Genomic DNA, 21640 nt, shown 5'->3' with positions numbered 1-21640 from the left:
AATGGCTACATAAAACAAACCCATATAACTCCAGTGGTTAAATCCATGTCTTCAGAAGTTATAGGATAGGTGTGGGCAAGAAACAGACCAATATTTAAGTCCTTTTTTATTATAACTGTCCACTGTCACTTTCCGAAGCACTCTTCTAAGAGTGGTTTTGTTTTGGTGATTTGCATTCTTCATGTATATCACCACCTAATGCACTGGGAGAAGAATTTAAAGTAAAAAAGTACATAAATATTTATCTTTTTCTCACTCACATCTATCATATCACTTATGAAGACATGGATTAACCACTGGAGTTGTATGGATTCGTTTTATGAAGCCATTATGTGCCTTTGGAGCTTCAAAGTTTTGGTCACCATTCACACACATTGTATGGACCAACAGAGCATAGATGTTCTTCTAAAAATGTTCATTGTGTTCAGCAGTAAAACTCATACACATCTGGGATGGAATGAGGGTGAGTAAATTATGAGACTTCTTTTTTTTGGTTGAACCATCCCCTTAACTGCTGCTCAAACTCAAATTCAAATACATTTGGGCATAGAGGTCTTTGTGAGAAGCTCTGAGGTCATGTCCACTATAGATCTCAATGGGAGGCCACTGAGACAGCCCTGATGCTTGGCCCGCAGTACCATCATGGCATCTATGATCCTCTGGCGGCTTATGTTTGGGTGGAGTTCCGCCAGGCGGGCCATGATTGTGTCATAGCTTCCCATGGTGGCGTAATGCTGTGGCACACAGGTGCCAGAGGCTGTGGGTGAGTCGCATACATTGGTCAACCTGTCCACACTACAGCGCGGTCCCTAAGTCAAAGCAAAAGAGTGAAAGATGTTCAGAACAGAAAATATAATGTCTGTTATTACAAACCACTTAAATAAGTTGTAATTATAAAATGTGTCTACCTCTAAATTATAACCTGGTAAACTGCATTTTAAATATTGTATATCCTAATAAAAAATAAAAACTTCCTAAAACTGTTAATTAACTATTTTTGGACATATAACGCTGTCCAAAAAGCCTGCTGCAAATTCATACTTACTCTTTGTGATGACTTGTAATGTAAAACACCCTTCATTTTTGGTCTATCACCTGCAGGTTCTGTTTTATGGGTTTCTGATGTGTTGTGAGACTGATCACTTAGCTTAGGATCAGTTGAGGCAGGTCCACAGAGTTGTTGTACTTGAACAGTGTGACCTTGGAGGCAACACCCATTTAGATCTTTCACAGCTGCCTTGGCATCAGTTGGGTTCTTGAGATAAACAATAGCTGCCCTAGATACACATGGAGTATAATAAACTGTTTTAATATCTATAATTGTTTGAAAATCAGAAATGGTATTCTGCATTACAACAAAAATTATATAAATATTAGAGCCATGTAAAGAAATAACAAAACATTGACAGTGCAGCCACACAACTGCTGCTGTCAATTTAATGTAAATGTTGGTGTCCATTACAACTTGGGTTTGGACTGTAAGCATACTACTATATGTATCAGCAAGGTGGATATAAGCTTACTGGTATTGCATGCAATATGCCCATGTTTTAAACTTCAGGAAACTGCCCCATTTAATTTATTTTTATTTTTTTACACACAATAATTGTAGTTAAAATACAAAGTTTCACCCACTGAGTGCGTTCACACAGTTGATAACATTTACTAAGATTCTGTTGAGTGCAAAGGTAAAGGTGTCATGTTGTAAAAAAAAAAAAAAAACATTCCTTTATCAAATATAAGCTGAGAATGTGCTCAGAAATTATATTGAATACATGTAGCCCAATAAAATAGTGATAGTGTTGATTAATACATTACAACCTTGAACCACTTACGAGTCTCAGCCTTTGCACCAAATGCGCAAGTTAAAAGAAAAAAAAAACAAGAGATTAATTACCGGATATTGTTGCTGAAAGTGGAGATGCAAACACTTGTGGCATTATACTTCTCAAACCACAGCAGCACTTCATGCTACAGAAAATAAAAAATATTAGTGGCTGTTGCTGCCCTCTAGAGGCCAATAACTAAACTGGAGAGTTTTCACTTACAGTACACGCATCATCTTTATTGGACCTTACCTCAGTTAAATTACTTGGCAAACAAGTAACACACAAGAGTGAGCTTTCGTTTGATTCATTCTCATCAGTCCCTGTGAAGTAGTAACAAATATTAGTCATCTAACTAAAACTCAGCCAGCTATGATGAGGCCCATTCCCCCAATTGTAACAGTCCAGTTTGCATCAGCACTTGTTTAAATTCAGAACTTAAGAGCGTTGCTGAAAAGGAGATTCATCAGATGTCCTTGTCATTCAATATTTCAATAACGGCTACCTTTTTGGTTCATTTTGTAGTTTATACTTTCCCTCTCCTCTCTCTGTTTCTTCATCTTTCCATCTTGATTGGGAGACCCAAGTTCCTCCTCTGCATCAAACCAAGTTTCACTGCAATTTAGATCCTTGATGGCAACTACCATAGCAAAAACAAAGAACACTCTTGAAAATTAATTTGTCTCTGTTTTTTTTTTTTCAATTTTAATCTATGAATTGTACCAGGCTACATCTTACTGAAGGCAACTGGCTGCTTGTTCAGGATGACCACAGCTCTGTCTTTCTTGCTGCTGTCATCTTGGGGTTCATCCTATTCAGTAGCAAGAGAGGACATATGCACACGGCTGATCTTAATTTAACAGAAAAAAATATACTGCAGTTACAATTCCTGATCCAATATAAAAATACATCTACCTGAGTGGTGTCAGTGACTGGACTAAAAGGTGCCCTCATCGCTTTACATTCTTCATCCACCACATTTGCAAGAGCACTGTATAGAATTACAGAATATTTAGTATTTCTGAACATGTATGAGGTCATATATTTAAGCAATAATGTACAAGAGACTGACTGTTATTATATAGCGATCTAATTGCCTATATAACATTATTGCTTAAAAATATTAAAAGGACACACATTTTCATAAAAATATTAAAGAAAACACATTTTCTTTAAAACTTTTTAAAACTAATTAATACAAATTATAATTATATAGTTAAGTTAATATTATTATTTTTTTGAGTAGCAATGGTTTTCTTAAAAACGTATGTCCTCATATGGGGACATTGGGAATAAGTTTTAAATAATACCAAGCTATAGAAAGTCAGATTATTATCAGATTGTTTATTATGTTTCCAGCAGTGTTGGTTATTCATGTTTTTAAAATGTTATAGAGATTACTGCTGATTTTCTGTAAAGCTGCTTTGGAACAACATGTACTGGGAAAAGCACAAATAAAAACTATACACTCACCTAAAGGATTATTAGGAACACCATACTAATACTGTGTTTGACCCCCTTTCGCCTTCAGAACTGCCTTAATTCTACGTGGCATTGATTCAACAAGGTGCTGAAAGCATTCTTTAGAAATGTTGGCCCATATTGATAGGATAGCATCTTGCAGTTGATGGAGATTTGTGGGATGCACATCCAGGGCACAAAGCTCCCGTTCCACCACATCCCAAAGATGCTCTATTGGGTTGAGATCTGGTGACTGTGGGGGCCATTTTAGTACAGTGAACTCATTGTCATGTTCAAGAAACCAATTTGAAATGATTCGACCTTTGTGACATGGTGCATTATCCTGCTGGAAGTAGCCATCAGAGGATGGGTACATGGTGGCCATAAAGGGATGGACATGGTCAGAAACAATACTCAGGCAGGCCGTGGCATTTAAACGATGCCCAATTGGCATTAAGGGGCCTAAAGTGTGCCAAGAAAACATCCCCCACACCATTACACCACCACCACCAGCCTGCACAGTGGTAACAAGGCATGATGGATCCATGTTCTCATTCTGTTTACACCAAATTCTGACTCTACCATCTGAATGTCTCAACAGAAATCGAGACTCATCAGACCAGGCATAATTTTTCCAGTCTTCAACTATCCAATTTTGGTGAGCTCTTGCAAATTGTAGCATCTTTTTCCTATTTGTAGTGGAGATGATTGGTACCCGGTGGGGTCTTCTGCTGTTGTAGTCCATCCGCCTCAAGGATGTGTGTGTTGTGGCTTCACAAATGCTTTGCTGCATACCTCGGTTGTAACGAGTGGTTATTTCAGGCAAAGTTGCTCTTCTATCAGCTTGAATCAGTTGGCCCATTCTCCTCTGACCTCTAGCATCAACAAGGCATTTTCGCCCACAGGACTGCCGCATACTGGATGTTTTTCCCTTTTCACACCATTCTTTGTAACCCTAGAAATGGTTGTGCGTCAAAATCCCAGTAACTGAGCAGATTGTGAAATACTCAGACCGGCCCGTCTGGCACCAACAACCATGCCACGCTCAAAATTGCTTAAATCACCTTTCTTTCCCATTCTGACATTCAGTTTGGAGTTCAGGAGATTGTCTTGACCAGGACCACACCCCTAAATGCATTGAAGCAACTGCCATGTGATTGGTTGATTAGATAATTGCATTAATGAGAAATTGAACAGGTGTTCCTAATAATCCTTTAGGTGAGTGTAGATATAAAAATTATTTGACTTGTTAACACTGTTTTTTTTATACTTTGGAAGCAAAATTTCCATGTTCATTGCACAATTAAATAAACAAGTGATAATGCTAAAGCATTTTACCAATCAGAAATTAGCATAATTAAGTCTAATTCAAAGTAATGGCCAGCATTGTCCAATCACTGCCAACAATGTTAAAATAAAATTATACATTATAAATTCTGAATCTACGCATTTACTGATTACCATTGTCCCATGTCTGCCAAAAATGTTGAGTGGTTCAAACATCATCTGCAGCTTGAAACCAAACTTTTGCAAGTTTGGAGTGTATGCATTTAACTGCGTAGAAAGTTACAAGATGCTCCCATTAAGTGAATGACTTAACATCCATTGTGCTATCTGATTGCACTGGTCTCAGAACAGTTTGAAATGCAACTTATTTTCATCCCAACTCCATATACAGCCTTTGAAAGCAACATTTTCAACCTTTTGAACGCACCTATTGATTCTCAATGTGATAATGCAGTGAATTTAGGATTTCTAAGGAAAATACAGCCCTATAGTCCTGGTCTGCAGTCATTGTATTTAACAGCGTACTGTTTCACAATTTTATATTGCATTAATTCTAAAACTTGTGTGCTATTTGATTTACAAAATTGTTCTGTGTTTTTGCAGAATTACATGGTTTACAGTAATATGTCGTCATGGCAACAAAGTTGTCAAATTAGATATAACCTTACACAGAAAAGGTTAGTATGCAATTTTATCACACTAGAAACATGTTAACATGCATATTGTTTACATCTTGTGGCTACACTTCTGAAACAAGTAGTATTTTAACATTTACGGTTTGGCCCCATTCACTTCCATTGTAAGTGCCTCACTGTAACCCAGAGTTATGCTTTTTTTAAGAAAAGGAGGAACAGGTAAAAAACACATTTTGGTGGTTATCAACAATGGCATAATACCATAAATTGTATTGAACACAGAATATTCCACAGAAGCAAAATCGTTGGCAGCATCATTCGCTAATTTAGTCCCTGGCAACAATAACAGAACGTTATTATATGGGTGCTGCTGTGCATTCATATTTACAATAGTGCACAAGTGTTTACGTAATAGTAGTATGTATTCAGTATCGTGCATTTTAGCACAGGTGGAAAGCTGTATTGACTAATTAGCATCCAGGGACAGAACCATCCATTTTATGAAAACACATATTTCAATAACGTTTATTTGAAAGATTTCATGACCACCTACCTTTCTTCGCAGCCATATAAGTCTATATGGGCCTTAAGCACCTAAAACAAGAGATTAATAATTACCACTAATACTTTAATACATTCCCAAATCTTTTGAGAAAAATATTTTAAGAACTGTCATACCGATGCTGGGCTGTAGTATGTCCCAGTGATTATCTTTTCAGAGTCTACCGACAGGGGCTTAAGGTGATCCAGAGGAATACCTGCCAGAATCTGTCTCCTCATCTCATGATAATCTTTCTCTAGTGTATTCAACATTTCTGTCATGATGTCAGGCAGTGCCTCAGTCCTGAGGAACATCCAATTTTTATTTATTTATTTTTACAGTTGAAATTAAATCAAGACAGGATGCTTTATAACCATTAGATTCAACGGTCGTAATACAAATTTAACAGCATTAAGAAAAGTTGACTATTTACTTAAACATTTTGAGGATTTTTGCTCCTTCCTAATCTCTCTCTTACCCCTGATGAGGACTTTCACCCAGTGGGGAGGTGAAATAACATTTCAAGCAGTGCTGTTGGCACATGAGGAACTGAAGGGCCAAAAGATGCAGATCTGCCCGTCTCGCCCGCAAGCTACAGTCAAACCAACAAACTCTGCGGCATGGGTCAACACCACCCTTTTCAGCAAAGTCAGAACTGGGCCTGAAAAGACATGCACATGCAACTCGACTAGATACTTCTAGAAGGAAATTTAAAAATATGTACTAGCCTAAATAAAAACTCTAGCTATGTTCCAAATAGCATACCACTATATATATCCAACAATGCAATGGGCATGACTTGATTTTTCCAATTTCTGCGTGACAAACGAACCGGAAGTAATTACTGTCACAAAAGTTTTTAAATTTTATTTTGCTATTATTGCACTTTTATTTCTTTTTGTTTAAATGTTTGGTATCCTATGTTTTATGCACAATTCGTCATTTATGTGGACCCCAGGAAGTCTAGCAACCATTTTGTGGAAGCTAATCTGAATAAAAGAATGTTAAATATCTTTCTGGATTTAATTAAGCTGCCAAAAGTTAAGACATTTTTTGGTAACACTTTAAAATAATGTTCCATTTGTTAACAACTAGCATGAACTAGCAAAGGTGTATCGTGGCACGATACACAGTTGTTAAAAAATTGGACTATACGCACTGTGCCCCCCACAATAAGTTTACAGTGGTTTAATGATAGTGCCACTAATAGTGGTGATAATGATAGTGATATTAATCTACTATATACAGTATAATGCTGAGTATGCATAGTAATGCTATGCTAAGTCAAATGTCATGTCTGATTGGATTTCATCAGTACATTTCAGGAGGGTTTGCTGTAGGGATATTATTAAACTGGATAAGCATGTATTTCCATTAAATGGGCATTTTTGAAAATAATATTTAGATTTAATCAGAGACAATACTATTTTAGAAAAGTCCAGCTTTAATTTAAAATATTTTAAATGTATGCCATCAGTGACAGTGTGTACGCAGCACATGTATCTAACATTATACCATATTTTCAGCAAAGCTAATTATTATCTATTATTTCCATTTGGTGAAACCATTGCCCTGTTCTAGGCTGATTTTTTATCAAAGTACATCTCTGATGGATCATATAGCACTTTTAAAAACAAAGCAATTTCAATTTGTTTGAACCATAATAAAAATACTTTCAAACTTAACTTTTCTTGATTCAGGCTTAGTTTAAAGAATCGCAAATTGAACCTAACTGTGAGCTCAGTATGATGAACCAAACCGAATCATGAAATGAGTGAACCGTTACACCCCTATTTTACAGCATTTATTAATCTTCATTTCAACATATACTTAATAAAAAAAATTTACACCCACTGTTTCACAATTTTTTTTATAGCATACTAGGCAGTGTCCAGTATACATGTATATTGCACAGTATTCAGTAAAACGAATTCCATTCAAAACATAGCCTAAACTAGCCACTTATTGTATTTCTACAGTATGAAGGAATGACTTTGGTAAACAGAGGAGTCTGAAAATATGTTAAACACATTACCTTTCCTTTCTATTCTTCAGCTGTTTCAGCTCCTTCTCCATCTCCTTTAGTTGTATGAATTCCTACGAGTCAGATTTTACCTCCACATTATAAAAAGCTAATTTGAAAAGACCCAAGCATTCCCTTTATAAGTTGAAAATGATACCTCTGTCAGAATATCCAAGTCAGACATGTAGATCTCAGTAATGGTACTTTTTTCAGATATGGACTTTTGTATGGTCTGTGTGTCTTTCTCATAGCTGACAGTAAGTGGCTCTGTGTCAGTGGCAACATCTCTGCAGGCTTTCTCTTGGGGGAGCTGACAAACTTCTGTTGCACATGTAGATGTAAAACAGGCCCTGAAATCACCACATGCATCCACTGTTTGGTTCGAAAAGGCAGGAGCACAAGAAGCACCGCACTGTACACTTGAAGTGGATTTGAGTGCAGACCCTACATTGATCTCTCTGTGATTTTCCTCAATCTGTTGTCCATTTCTTAACACATTCTTATTTTCTAAACCCTCATAATGGTCTCCTGAATTATCAGCCAGTTCGAAAGAATTGCAGAGACTAGAGAAACCATCAGTGGAGTTTGCAGCACTGGCCATGGTCATTTCTGAGGGTTCTGTACTGCCTTTGGTGGCCATTATTGAGTCATTGTAGCCTGCCTCCATGTTCTGGCTGTTTTCACTCCATTCATTGTAGTCTACTCCAAAGCTACTGAAACTGTAGTATTCTGTCTGTGTTTCCTGATCTGCATCACATTCCAATTCCACATGTGATAGGTGACTTTGGGTATAGTCATTCTTCTGAGCCAGACTCTGCATTTCCAGCTCCATATCAAGGGAGAAGCTTGCCTGGGCTGTTGAGTCTTTAAAACGTTTAGTGTCCTTACTTTTCTCTACTTCCTCCCACAGCTGAGACAGGCACCGAGTCTGGGGATTGCACACTGATTTATGGGTAGGAGGAGGACCATGATAAGATCTCTGGGAGATTCTAGTTGAGGTATTCTGAAGATCTGTCTCTGAAACACCACTTTTGGCAGTAATGATATTCAGCTCTTCTCTCACTCTGTTTGGGAGGAGCTCAAGTTGTCTTTCATCTTCAACAAGTAAAAAAACAAAACAGTGCACTAGTTGCTGGTGATTTTTCGTAAGCATACAGTATGTCATGACTTGAACATCACCTCTCACCTGACTCCTCTGAAATTTGAATATGTATACCACAACGGCTACACTTCTTTATACCAAATGGACAACTGGTTCCACAATTTTGACACCGAGACACACCATACAATTTTGGGTACCTTGACCTGTAACACAACCACATAACATCTTATGGAGTGAGTTTATTATTAACAAATATTTATTTAGAAGGAGCACTATTATAAACAGTTTGGTTAACAGTACAGGTGAAACTCGAAAAATTAGAATATCGTGCAAAAGTTCATTAATTTCAGTAATTCAACTTAAAAGGTGAAACTAATATATTATATAGACTCATTACAAGCAAAGTAAGATATTTCAAGCCTTTATTTGATATAATTTTGATGATTATGGTTTACAGCTTATGAAAACCCCAAATTCAGAGTCTCAGAAAATTAGAATATTGTGAAAAGGTTCAGTATTGTAGGCTCAAAGTGTCACACTCTAATCAGCTAAACACCTGCAAAGGGTTCCTGAGCCTTTAAATGGTCTCTCAGTCTGGTTCAGTTGAATTCACAATCATGGGGAAGACTGCTGACCTGACAGTTGTACAGAAAACCATCATTGACACCCTCCACAAGGAGGGAAAGCCTCAAAAGGTAATTGCAAAAGAAGTTGGATGTTCTCAAAGTGCTGTATCAAAGCACATTAATAGAAAGTTAAGTGGAAGGGAAAAGTGTGGAAGAAAAAGGTGCACAAGCAGCAGGGATGACCGTAGCCTGGAGAGGATTGTCAGGAAAAGGCCATTCAAATGTGTGGGGAGCTTCACAAGAAGTGGACTGAGGCTGGAGTTACTGCATCAAGAGCCACCACACACAGACGGGTCCTGGACATGGGCTTCAAATGTCAAACGTCTTACCTGGGCTAAAGAAAAAAAGAACTGGTCTGTTGCTCAGTGGTCCAAAGTCCTCTTTTCTGATGAGAGCAAATTTTGCATCTCATTTGGAAACCAAGGTCCCAGAGTCTGGAGGAAGAATGGAGAGGCACACAATCCAAGATGCTTGAAGTCCAGTGTGAAGTTTCCACAGTCTGTGTTGGTTTGGGGAGCCATGTCATCGGCTGGTGTTGGTCCACTGTGCTTTATTAAGTCCAGAGTCAACGCAGCCGTCTACCGGGACATTTTAGAGCACTTCATGCTTCCTTCAGCAGACAAGCTTTATGGAGATGCTGACTTCATTTTCCAGCAGGACTTGGCACCTGCCCACACTGCCAAAAGTACCAAAACCTGGTTCAATGACCATGGTATTACTGTGCTTGATTGGCCAGCAAACTTGCCTGACCTGAACCCCATAGAGAATCTATGGGGGCATTGCCAAGAGAAAGATGAGAGACATGAGACCAAACAATGCAGAAGAGCTGAAGGCCGCTATTGAAGCATCTTGGTCTTCCATAACACCTCAGCAGTGCCACAGGCTGATAGCATCCATGCCACGCCGCACTGAGGCAGTAATTAATGCAAAAGGGGCCCAAACCAAGTACTGAGTACATATGCATGATTATACTTTTCAGAGGGCCGACATTTCTGTATTTAAAATCCTTTTTTTTTTATTGATTCCATGTAATATTCTAATTTTCTGAGATTCTGAATTTGGGGTTTTCATAAGCTGTAAGCCATAATCATCAAAATTATATCAAATAAAGGCTTGAAATATCTTACTTTGCTTGTAATGAGTCTATATAATATAATAGTTTCACCTTTTAAGTTGAATTACTGAAATTAATGAACTTTTGCACGATATTCTAATTTTTCGAGTTTCACCTGTATGATTAATGCAGCCCCAGAAAGACTGCATTCTTGAAACTTTAAATAGAAACTTAAAATTAAGGTCCTACTTGAGGTTTGATGACATTTCAGTTGATGTAGGAGTTGTTTTAGGGGCAATGAGGTTTCCTCTGATTTGATCTAAATTGAAAAACATTATAGATACACAGTATATATAATGTTTGGTCTGACAGCAGAAACATCTGTAATATTTTACCAACTGAACTTACGTTTTATGTAAACAAACTTTCTGGCTATTTCGAGTGCAGGGTGTCTCTTTAAAAACTGCAAAAACCCTCCATCTCCTGTAGATGAGAAAACAAAACTTTGTTACTTCAAGACAAAACATGTTTTACTTCTTGCCCATATATTTTCAATTATTAATGGCAAAATTATTTACGTTGTATTGATGCCCTGTCCTCCACTGGTAAGGCAAGGTACCATCCAAGCAGCTTTGGATCGGTGAGCTCCAGGAAATGATTTACCCAGAGAAGCTCAAACAATGACCTATAATATAAGCAGGTACAGTGTTAGTTCAAAGTACAATGAAGTGCTTTTTCACCATTGGACCAAATGGTTTTGAGCGTCGTGAGGACTGTGTCCAGTAGCATTACCATTTAAGCACGGTTCGTTGCGATTTGATTACAAAATTTTCCTGACCCTGAATTCTCAGCATGGTTAGCATGTGTTCAAGATGACTGGTCACTTGGCCAGCCAATCTATTCTAATCCTGATTTTGCAGCACCACAGTGGATAAAGAAAACTGTAACCATGCCAACAAGCCCGGATCGATACATAAACGGCAAGGTTCTGCAACAAGAACCGCTTGGCCTGATGTAGGGGTGGGCGAAAGGACCAAAATCTTATATCATAAGAGTAATTTTCACAATGATATACATTATGATACTATACATTTATGTTGGAAAATCAATACAAATTGTTAATATACTGAATTAAAAAACAATATTGTAATGCCTACAATGCTGTGAAAAAGTATTTGCCTACTTCTTGGTTGAAAGGCAACCAGAGTAAACACAATATACAGTTTTCAAATATACACTGCCATTCAGAAGTTTGGGGTCACTTGACTGAAATGTTTCTCATGATCATAAAAACCTTTTGATTTGAAGGTGTATGCTTAAATGTTTGAAATTAGTTTTGTAGACAAAAATATAATTGTGCCAACATATTCATTTATTTCATTACAAAACTAAAGTTTTTGAAAATGGAGGACTTGTGCCGAATAATAAAGAAAAGAAGCTAATAAGTGGCCAAAATTGATGGGAACTCCTTCAATACTGTTTAAAAAGCATCCCAGAGTAATACCTCAAGAAGCTGGTTGAGAAAATGTCAAGAGTATGTTTTTACAAATTCTATGCAAAGGGTGGCCACTTTGAATATGCTCAAATATAACAGTTTTCATTTATTTTTGATTTTTTTTTAGTCTCAACACAATTCCATTTCTGTTCTTCCATAGTTTTGATGATTTTACTGTTATCCTTAAATGTGAAAAATAATAATAAAGAATGAGTAAGTGACCCTCCTTTGCTTTGAAATGAGTCAGTTGAGGTGGTTTGGGCATCTGGTAAGGATGCCCCCTGGCCGCCTCCCAAGGGAGGTGTTTCAGGCACGTCCAGCTGGGAGGAGGCCTCGGGGAAGACCCAGGACTAGGTGGAGAGATTACATCTCCACACTGGCCTGGGAACGCCTCGGGGTCGCCCAGTCAGAGCTGGTTAATGTGGCTCGGGATAGGGAAGTTTGGGGCCCCCTGCTGGAGCAGCTGCACCCGCGACCCGACTTCGGATAAGCGGTTGAAGATGGATGGATGGATGGAGTAAGTGACCCAAAATTTTTGACCGGTAGTGTGTGTGTGTGTGTGTGTATTTTTTTTAAGCAAAAAAGTTATCCAACACCTATATATCCCATGTGAAAAACTAACTGCCCTCTAAAACTTCATAGCTGGATGTGCCACTTGTAACAGCAACAACTGCAACAAACACTATCATTAACTGGAGGTCGGTCCTTCATAAGGCTGTGATGGAATTTTGGCCAATTCTTCCTTGCAGAACTACTTTATTTCAGCCATATTGGAGGGTTTTCAAGCATGAACTGTCCATTTAAGGTCCTGCCACAGCATCTCAACCAGGTTCAAGTCAGGACATTGACTAGGCCACTCCAAAACTTTAATTAAGCTTCTTTTGAGCCACTCAGAGGTGGACTTACTCCTATGCTTTGGATCATTGTCTTGCTGCATAATCCAGCAGAGCTTCAACTCACGGACTGAAGACCGGACATACTCCTTTAGGATTTTCTGATAGAGAGCAGAATTAATGTTTCCCTCAATTATTGCAAGTTGCCATGGCCCTGAAGCACCAAAGCATCTCCACACCATCACACTACCACCATCATGCTTGACCATAGGTATGATGTTCTTTTTGTGGAATTCTGTGTTTGATTTACATCAGATGCAACAAGTCCCTTGTCTTCCATAAAGTTACACTTTTGAGTCTTATTCATATGAGCCTTATTGTTCTGGGTTAGCAGTGGTTTTTACCTCACCAATCTTTCATGGATGGCATTTTTGGCCAGTGTCTTTATGATAGTGGAGTCATGAACAGGGACCTTTATTGATGCGAGAGGCCTGCAGTTCCTTGGATGTTGACCTTGGCTTTTTAGTGACTTCCTGGATCAGTCGTTGCTGTGCTCTTGGAGGAATTTTGAAAGGTCGGCCACTTCAGGGAAGGTTCACTACTGTGCCAAGTTTTCTCCATTTGGAGATAATGGCTCTCACTGTGGTTCTTTGGCGTCCCAGAGCTTTTGAAATAGCTTTTCAACCCTTCATAGACAGATGTATTTCAATCACCTTGTTCCTCATCATTTCTGGAATTATAATTTTTTTAACACTTCTTCTCCCAATTTGTAATGCCCAATTCCCACTACTTAGTAGGTCCTCGTGGTGGCACGGTTACTCACCTCAATGCAGGTGGTGGAAGACAAGTCCCAGTTGCCTTAGCTTCTGAGACCATCAGTCCGTGCATTTAATCACGTGGCTCGCTTTGCATGACACCACGGAGACTCCCAGCATGTGAAGGCTCATGCTACTCTCCGAGATCCATGCACAACTTGCCACACAACCCATTGAGAGCAAGAACCCCTAATCATGACCACGAGGAGGTTACCCCATGTGACTCTAGCCTCCCTAGGAACTGTGCCAATTTAGTATCTTAGGAGACCTGGCAGGAGTCACTCAGCATGCCCTGGATTCGAATTTGTGACTCAAGGGGTGTTAGTCATTGTCAATACTCGCTGAGCTACCCAGGCCCCCAATGTCACACCCGTTTTAATAAGAAGCTCCTCTTCATTTTCCTGACTTGTTTGGGTGCCGTCCCATTCTGTGGAGGGTTTTTTCTGAGGGTTTTTCCTGGGTCAAAAATTAGCAAGTGGCACGAGTGATCCCGCTCTTTTCTCTCCTGTAAATATTGAGAATCCTGCTGGACTCATGCGCACTGGCATTCTCCAGAGAAAGTACATGCAACACTCATGAAACACAGATGTATGTGGCAGATGACAAGCCTATTAAGCACTAATGAAGTGCCAAATGCAAGATGAATGTTAATTAATTTGCTTGGACAGCTGCTGAAATCTTTTGAATGCCATAAAAACACACTATTCATGTTTCTTAAATTTCCGGTCTCACGTGAAGCCCTGCCAACTGATAGATAGGCCCTCACTGCACACATGGATATTTACATATAGCGACACCATTTTAGAGCTGCACAATTCTGACAAAAATCATAATTGCAGATTATTTCCCTTAATATTTTAATCACCATTATTAATGTTGATTAAAAGATTAAATTACATGACATAAATTAAGCAAACGCCTAGTGCTTCAGTTTGGGTGTCCCTTTAGATCTTCAATGATGATCTTGTTCATGTAAGATCACCATTAGATCATATTTAGCTTCATATTTGTCACAGTGGTGGCACTTTGATCACAAATGGATGTTATTTAATTTCCAGAGTTTGTGCAATTGTAAACAGAACCAATGACGCAACCGGAGAGGACTTAAATTGAATGCCGTAATCGTCAGTTTTCACCATTACATATTCGTGGCAGCCATAATCATAATCGCAGTTTGTTTTTAAATTAATTGTGCAGCCCAACAAAATAGAGCAAAATCTCTATCGATTGACACTTTAAATTGTCACCACAATATATATCGTCATTTTGCCCAGCTGTAGCACCATGGTGGAAAAGTGGCTACTGATTCAAAGCGTGTGTGATTCAAAAGTGAGATGTAATTTAGAACAAAATCTGTCCAAAACTTTTGTTTACAGTGGTTCGTAACAGCTCGCCAAAGTGAACATTCAGAAAAATTTCTTAACAGCTGCTAAACAACTTACTGCCATTGGTCTACATCATTGGTAGGTGTGACCTGGAGGTCCACCTACTTTGAGGCAGACAACTAATTCCCATTTAATCAGTTAAGTTTAGTCAACATGAACTCAATGGTGTGCAGATTTAATAGTGAGCTGGTACAAATTTACCTACATCATTCGAGTATAGATATTTTCCATGAACATGTCATGCAAATTTTTGTTTTTGTTTCATTGGTCTACAAAAGTAATCAAATCTACTCAAATACTCTTAAGTACCCATTCATTCTTTTGTTTGAATTGCTGTTTCACTCATGTGCCATCTACAACTGAAAGCCATTCAAACATCTGCCCAAATCAAATATGCCTCACATAATTTTTAGTTTGTGTTGTACCCATTAACTCTCTTTTATACACCCATCTTTGCAGTAGTACGAGTGTAATCCGCACATTTTATGGCTGCATATGGATTATAGCTTTTAGTGCCATGTTTACAAAAGGCAAACATTACAAATTACACATTATATACTGCATATAATTTACTTTTAAATTATTCAGTGGTTAAAACAGCTTCTATTACTGATCTCATGTAAATCATATTCATAGAATGAGGCATGATGAGGCAATTCAATGATATCACATTTTAATGTCACAATAGTTGATGTTTTACATATAATCTTGAATGTTGTCTTGATATTTAAATGCATCTCTGAACACCTTCCCCAGCAGCGTGGCAGTTTCTGAATGTTCGCGAACAGTATGTTGTTGCTCAGCTGTTTAGAACTTATTTTTGGCTCGGAGTGAAAACCATTTCAGTTTGTTCTCCACAGTAGAAAAAGTAATTTGGGTTTTGAAGCAACATGAGGGTGAGTAAATAATGAGACTTTTCATTTTTGGGTGAACTATGCCATTAAGCAAGAGACAATGAAATATATTATCATAAATTTATATAAGTTCAGTTTCTTAAATCCATACATCACTATGTATCCAATTAATATAACTGTAAAACTAAAAATAATATGGTTATATATAAAACACAAAAACTTTGTGACAAGGCAATCAATTTGTTCAACCATTCTATTACCTGTTCAACATAAACTTCCTTCCATCCTCAGCATTCGGTGGATCGTTACGAAAGCCTTGAGAAGAAATTCAGCCAGAGTCAAAAGACCACAAACACAGAAACTGGCTAATTTGGCAAAATATAGCTTTTCTACCCTAACCATGTGCTAAAATGTTCATGTGATGGGGCTTAATGACATTTTCATTTCTTATAACTCTGATTAGAATTATGTTATTTTTATCTGTATAATGTCTGTGAGATGTATTCATGTTTCTGTAAGGATGCTCTCACCATGCCCTTGGAACACTTTATGCATGTTATTATGCAACAAGGGGGTTTTCATTGCACAACTGATTTTAGATAGGGTCAAATAAAAAAATAATACATGGATTTCTTATATATATATATATATATATGTGTGTGTGTGTGTGTGTATGTGTGTGTGTGTGTGTAAACGAACAGGTTTTTGAAAATGTCTTGATGAGATTAACAGTTTTTTTTCTCTCCTTCGAGTATTTTAAATTAATCAACAATAATTAAAGCTCTAAAACAAAAGTTGTCCATTGTCAACTTGGTGAGCACACAATTTAATTTCAACAGGAGAAACGCTGAAAAAAAACCAAAAGGCTATGATTTACCATTTGGTTTGACTGTGTAACTTACCAATCGTCTGATTCACTGCAAAAAACGAGCGTTGGTCAAAGGGAATTATGTGCCACATCGTTCTGGCAGAACTATCTTCACAAGTGTTTGAATGCGTCTCAAAAACAAACGGTACAACAACAGGTGGAGGAAACCACATGTTCTGAAAGACACACGACCACGTTTGAATGGACCTCGATAGCAACTTTAAAATATCCTATTCGAGAAGAAGTGGGTTAGGCTATATGTGTGTGAATTTTATTGATGATAGAGCTTAGCGAATCTCCAACTCTGTTCATGCGTTCTCTCCTTGCGCGAGGCTGCAGCTGCGCGCGACGTTTGAAGAGCAGCAGGCGCCAAATAACCGCCTGGTGAAAAATGTCTGATAGATTGACACGTAAAATAGATAGGGAAAAGGTACAATAACAATCAATAATATATTAAATGATCTGATGACGTTTTTATACATTTACACGTATATTCGGAACGAAAGAAAAAAAATACAATAATATGATTAATTATACATTAAACATAATACATTAAAAACAATTATTTTAATATGTTTTATTATAATTTACAACAACTATAATACATAACAGTTATTAAGTAAATTATTTTGAATAGCCCATTTGAACGTTCACTACTGCACTGAGATGACAGCAATCAGCGGTTGGCTAAAATCAGTTTGGAAAGTAGCTGTCTGGTAAGAGTATTCAAAGATATAAAAACAATACTTTGGTACAAATCATAAAGTGAAACCTTCTGAGTCCTCAAGCGGCCGTTACGAAATGCACTCCGTTTATCGATCTGTAAGTTGAAAATTAATCCAATTTATAAACGGCTCGCCTGGCCAACTACCAGTAACTACCATTTATTTTAGGTAGAGCTTCTCTGATACTGAAATTCAACCTGTAAACTGCTGGCTATTTAGTTGTTAGTTAATATAAATTTTGAGATATAGTTACCTATAATTATATATATTCCCATAGGTCTAGTATGCAGTTCCCGCCGGTGAACTTGATTTGTAAATAAAGTTCTTAGTCTGTCCAGTGTCCACTAGAGGGCACACAGAGCACGATGCGTGAACTCACTTAATGCTGTTAATTTATTTGATTACATTTGCAGAATGTCAATAATACAGAGGATGACAGAAGCAAAACAATTAATGTCCAACAAGAATAAAGACAATAATATTAAACATAAAAAAAAAAATTGAAAACAGAGAACAGAATAATATGTAGATACATTAAGATGTGTTTAGTAATTCATCATAGAGTTACTTACATACTTTTTTGTTGTTCACTATTCTTAAGGCCAATATTAAACAAGCAAAGTCATGCATAAAAATCTCGATCTTGGGTACATCTGATGAGAATTTGCATTTATGAATACAATATTTTGCCAAGAATATAATCACATTACCTACAGTGTATATTCTATGTTTTGATAACAATGAAAAAGTAACATATTACATCACATAATGTTAAAGCAAACTTGTGTATAGTTTTTAAAACAAAACATTTAATTAAACATTTAAATTGATACCTGGGTTGCAGTGACTGTACACCAGTGGTTGCCGGACACCCTTTCCTGGTGGATTCGAGAGCAGTGCGTTTTAAAATGAGAGGTGCAGCTTATTCATTAACAGTTTTCAGTTAAATCAACCCAAAATTTAAAAGTAAGGGGACACGTTGAGATACGATGGTTTACTGACTCAAGATTCACCACAAAAGTTGCAATTTAAATGTAAATAATTCCAATTTCAAATTTAGAGATGATGTCATTAGTAGGATGTATTTTATGTACATTTTTAAGGTGTACTTCTCTGACTTTATTTCAGAACAGAATTTATATGGCAGAAGCCATTCTTTTTTCCAATTAATATTTTCTATTAGTGAATATAAACTAAACCCCCTGGGGGTGATTCATTTTCTTAAATGAAAAACATTTCTAATTAGCTTTTTACTGCATTTTTGGTTATAGATACTTATACGATCCACTAAAAACTCATGTTCAGTCTTCATAATCTCTCCAAATGATACATGATTTCTCATTAATTGAACAAGACCACCAGATATTACATTTTACAGTAAACAATTCCTTATAAACAACAGGAAACTTATGTCTAGGCAAAGTCATTATAATTTCTATCTAGATCCAAAAAGATCACTTAAATAGTCTATGCCTTTATAAATAAAGCTGTTTTATGACCAAATCACTGTACCATGGCCCGTGACATTTGTGTTGTTTCCCTGTTGATAGCGTTTTGCTGTATCTTACTTTACTTATATAGAATTAATCTGTGAAATATTAAAAAGCAAGTAGGCCTACATGTAGGTGCACATTTCCCCTGTTGTGGCCTTCTTAATTAACCAGTAACACTTTACAATAAGGTTGTTTACGTCGCCATTGGTTTACGAAATAGTTAACACAAACTAACAATGAACAATACTTTTACAGCATGTATTTGACTTGGTTAACTTTTAATTTCGAATTATATTTATTTAAAGCTATTTAATAAATATTGCCTTGTAGGTATATACTGATCATGTTAATGAATAATACATTATTTAATGTTAACACATTAAACCTTTTTGTATAGTGTTACCAATTAATCTGCTACAGTATAATATTTTTGCTGTTCATTTATATTGATTTTAGAACAATGCAAAAAAAGTCAATAAATGAATACATGGAAATTAACTGATCATTCCAAACATGTCAATATAAATAAATGAACCAAATGATTGGTTTGCTCGGAATGATCAGCGTTTGGAACTAAAGAAAGGTCAGGCAATAAGTGGGAAAGTAAAGGTTATTCATTAGATGATGTAATCACATTTAATTTCTCCATTGTCTGTGTCTCAACAGATAGAAAGCTGCTTACGACGCAAAATAAATTATGTCACCACATCTTGAGCTCCATTACTAAAAGACATAGCCTAAGCAAATGGTATACACTAGCTGTCCGTTTGCTAAGTGAAATCAATACTTCACTAAAACGGTCATCAGCATACCACAAAATATATGTTGATTGAACCCATTAACTATTTTGCACGAAGACATAAATTGCTTGTTGCATTAGTCAGTTATTATTCAAGTTGGCTAGAAATACAATTATTGTGTTGACTGAAGAGTTATTTACTGTGAAGTAGGTGGGTTCAAAGGTTAAGTGGCTTTCTTGAACAGAAAAGGAATTTTGCCACGGTGATCAAACATTGGATTAACCTCAAATCGATCATCTCCTTTTTCATTTGCTGGTTGAATTTCATAAAGGCAAGTCAAATGGTTCAGTGTGGGGGAGAGGTCTGAGATTAGACTAAGCACATATAATTAAAAAGGCTTATTTAAACAAAATTGCATATGCAGTGTTTTCTGTGCAGCTATAAATGCTTGAGATTTGCACTCATTGTAAGAATCAAGTTTCAGGATATGGATCAGGTCTGGTCAAGCTATCGACATAGGAAATTATAGTGCACTTCTCAAATTACGACCAGCCATCTAGCTGTTGAGGCTCAAGTGTGCCTGAACAGTCAATGTACCATGCTAGACATTAAACTGGTAAATTATGTCCTTTTATTTGAAATATTTGATCCCAACTAGACACTAATGTATTTATGCAGCTTTAAGAAAAACGTTAGGGCACAGTAGTGTGCGCAAACAATACATAAGTTCATAAATGTGTTTGGATAAATCATTTAAGCGGTAGATGTTTTGACATAAGTGCAAGGTATGGTCTCAGACAGGTTGCTAACCCAGCCATACGAAGCTAAGAAGTGATTAAATAATCATAGATGGAGGTCTAAAGCATGAACATAGGAGCAGACACACACATCAGCTAACCAGCTAAAGCTCGGATAAAAGGGCAGCGCAGCCCCTGGGACAGCAAAACGCCTTTAACTGAATAGAGGACAATCGATACTGAATACAGTTTCAGATTCAGTGCATAAAAGCAATTGCCAGCCATTATCTACCAGCTCATCCAAGAAGGACTTTATGTTTCTCACATAAAAAAATAATATCTTAACAAATAATAGTAGCTAAAACATTTTGGACAACCTTCCATTTTTCCATGTGAGACGTAAATGAAGAAATGTTTAACCACCAGAGTGCAAGTGAAGCAGAAGGACAGTTTATTGTACCCAGTACAGATTATAAACTCAGCAGTGTAAGGTACACATTGTGAGAGGACAATGTTAAGCCTGTACAAGTGCAGACAAACCTTCTATGGTGGAGGTTGAGACAAGCCCCTCATTCCATGAGAAACTGTTAATGAATAAGCTGCACCTCTCATTTTAAAAGGCACTGCTCTCGAACCCACCAGGAAAAGGTGTCCGGTAACCACTGGTGTGCAGTTGCTGCAACGCAGATATCCATTTAAAACATACATACAGTATCGGTTACAGGCAGAACTACACAGCTTATACAATAAAAATCAAATAAATGCAGATTTTGCAAAAATATATAAGTTCATCTTTAAAAAAAAAAAAAAAAAATGCAGAGAACTCCACAATTTCTTCTTTTGTCCAGCTTAGAGCGATATGTAAGTGGACAGCTGATCGTTGAGTACATCATGCAAAATGAAGCAGTGGTCTGTTGTCAACTTGAGATTTTTTTTTTTTACCTTATTGCATGCAAGGCTCTGAAAACTCCTGCTTGATGCATACAAATGTAAAACTGTAGCAAAAAATTAAAATAATTCTAACCAGAAAGAATAAAAAAGGCTAAATACTTTTTGAACTTCATATACACTTCAGAGTCCTCATGGAGAAATTCTGACTAGTGCATCCCTTATTTAAATGTAAATAAAAAAAAAATTATA

The 21640-nt window shown here is 37.0% G+C and overlaps 1 protein-coding gene across 2 annotated transcripts; it reads right to left on the bottom strand.

Annotated features, from left to right (window-relative positions):
* Positions 1–427: 427 nt before the first annotated feature.
* On the bottom strand, positions 428–21533 carry LOC127658903 (RNA-binding protein 44-like). 2 transcript variants are annotated; one of them, XM_052148463.1, is made up of 18 exons: positions 18364–21533; positions 16198–16252; positions 11134–11240; positions 10964–11038; positions 10805–10874; positions 8960–9078; positions 7931–8868; positions 7786–7847; positions 6229–6411; positions 5888–6053; positions 5763–5803; positions 2742–2817; positions 2565–2637; positions 2332–2466; positions 2079–2149; positions 1898–1971; positions 1046–1277; positions 428–809 (listed from the first exon to the last, which is right to left on the bottom strand). In XM_052148463.1, the coding sequence occupies exons 2-18, from the start codon at positions 16206–16208 to the stop codon at positions 531–533; spliced, it is 2712 nt and encodes a 903-aa protein (XP_052004423.1). In that variant the 5' UTR covers positions 16209–16252; positions 18364–21533; the 3' UTR covers positions 428–530. The 2 variants fall into 2 exon arrangements, with proteins under 2 accessions (XP_052004423.1, XP_052004422.1); XM_052148462.1 differs by lacking the exon at positions 18364–21533 and adding an exon at positions 16840–17133.
* Positions 21534–21640: the final 107 nt, after the last annotated feature.

Source organism: Xyrauchen texanus, chromosome 18, assembly GCF_025860055.1.
Source record: "Xyrauchen texanus isolate HMW12.3.18 chromosome 18, RBS_HiC_50CHRs, whole genome shotgun sequence".
NCBI lineage: Eukaryota > Metazoa > Chordata > Actinopteri > Cypriniformes > Catostomidae > Xyrauchen > Xyrauchen texanus.
The sequence above is the reverse complement of the archived record's forward strand: the minus strand, read 5'-3'. Positions and strand labels throughout refer to the sequence as shown.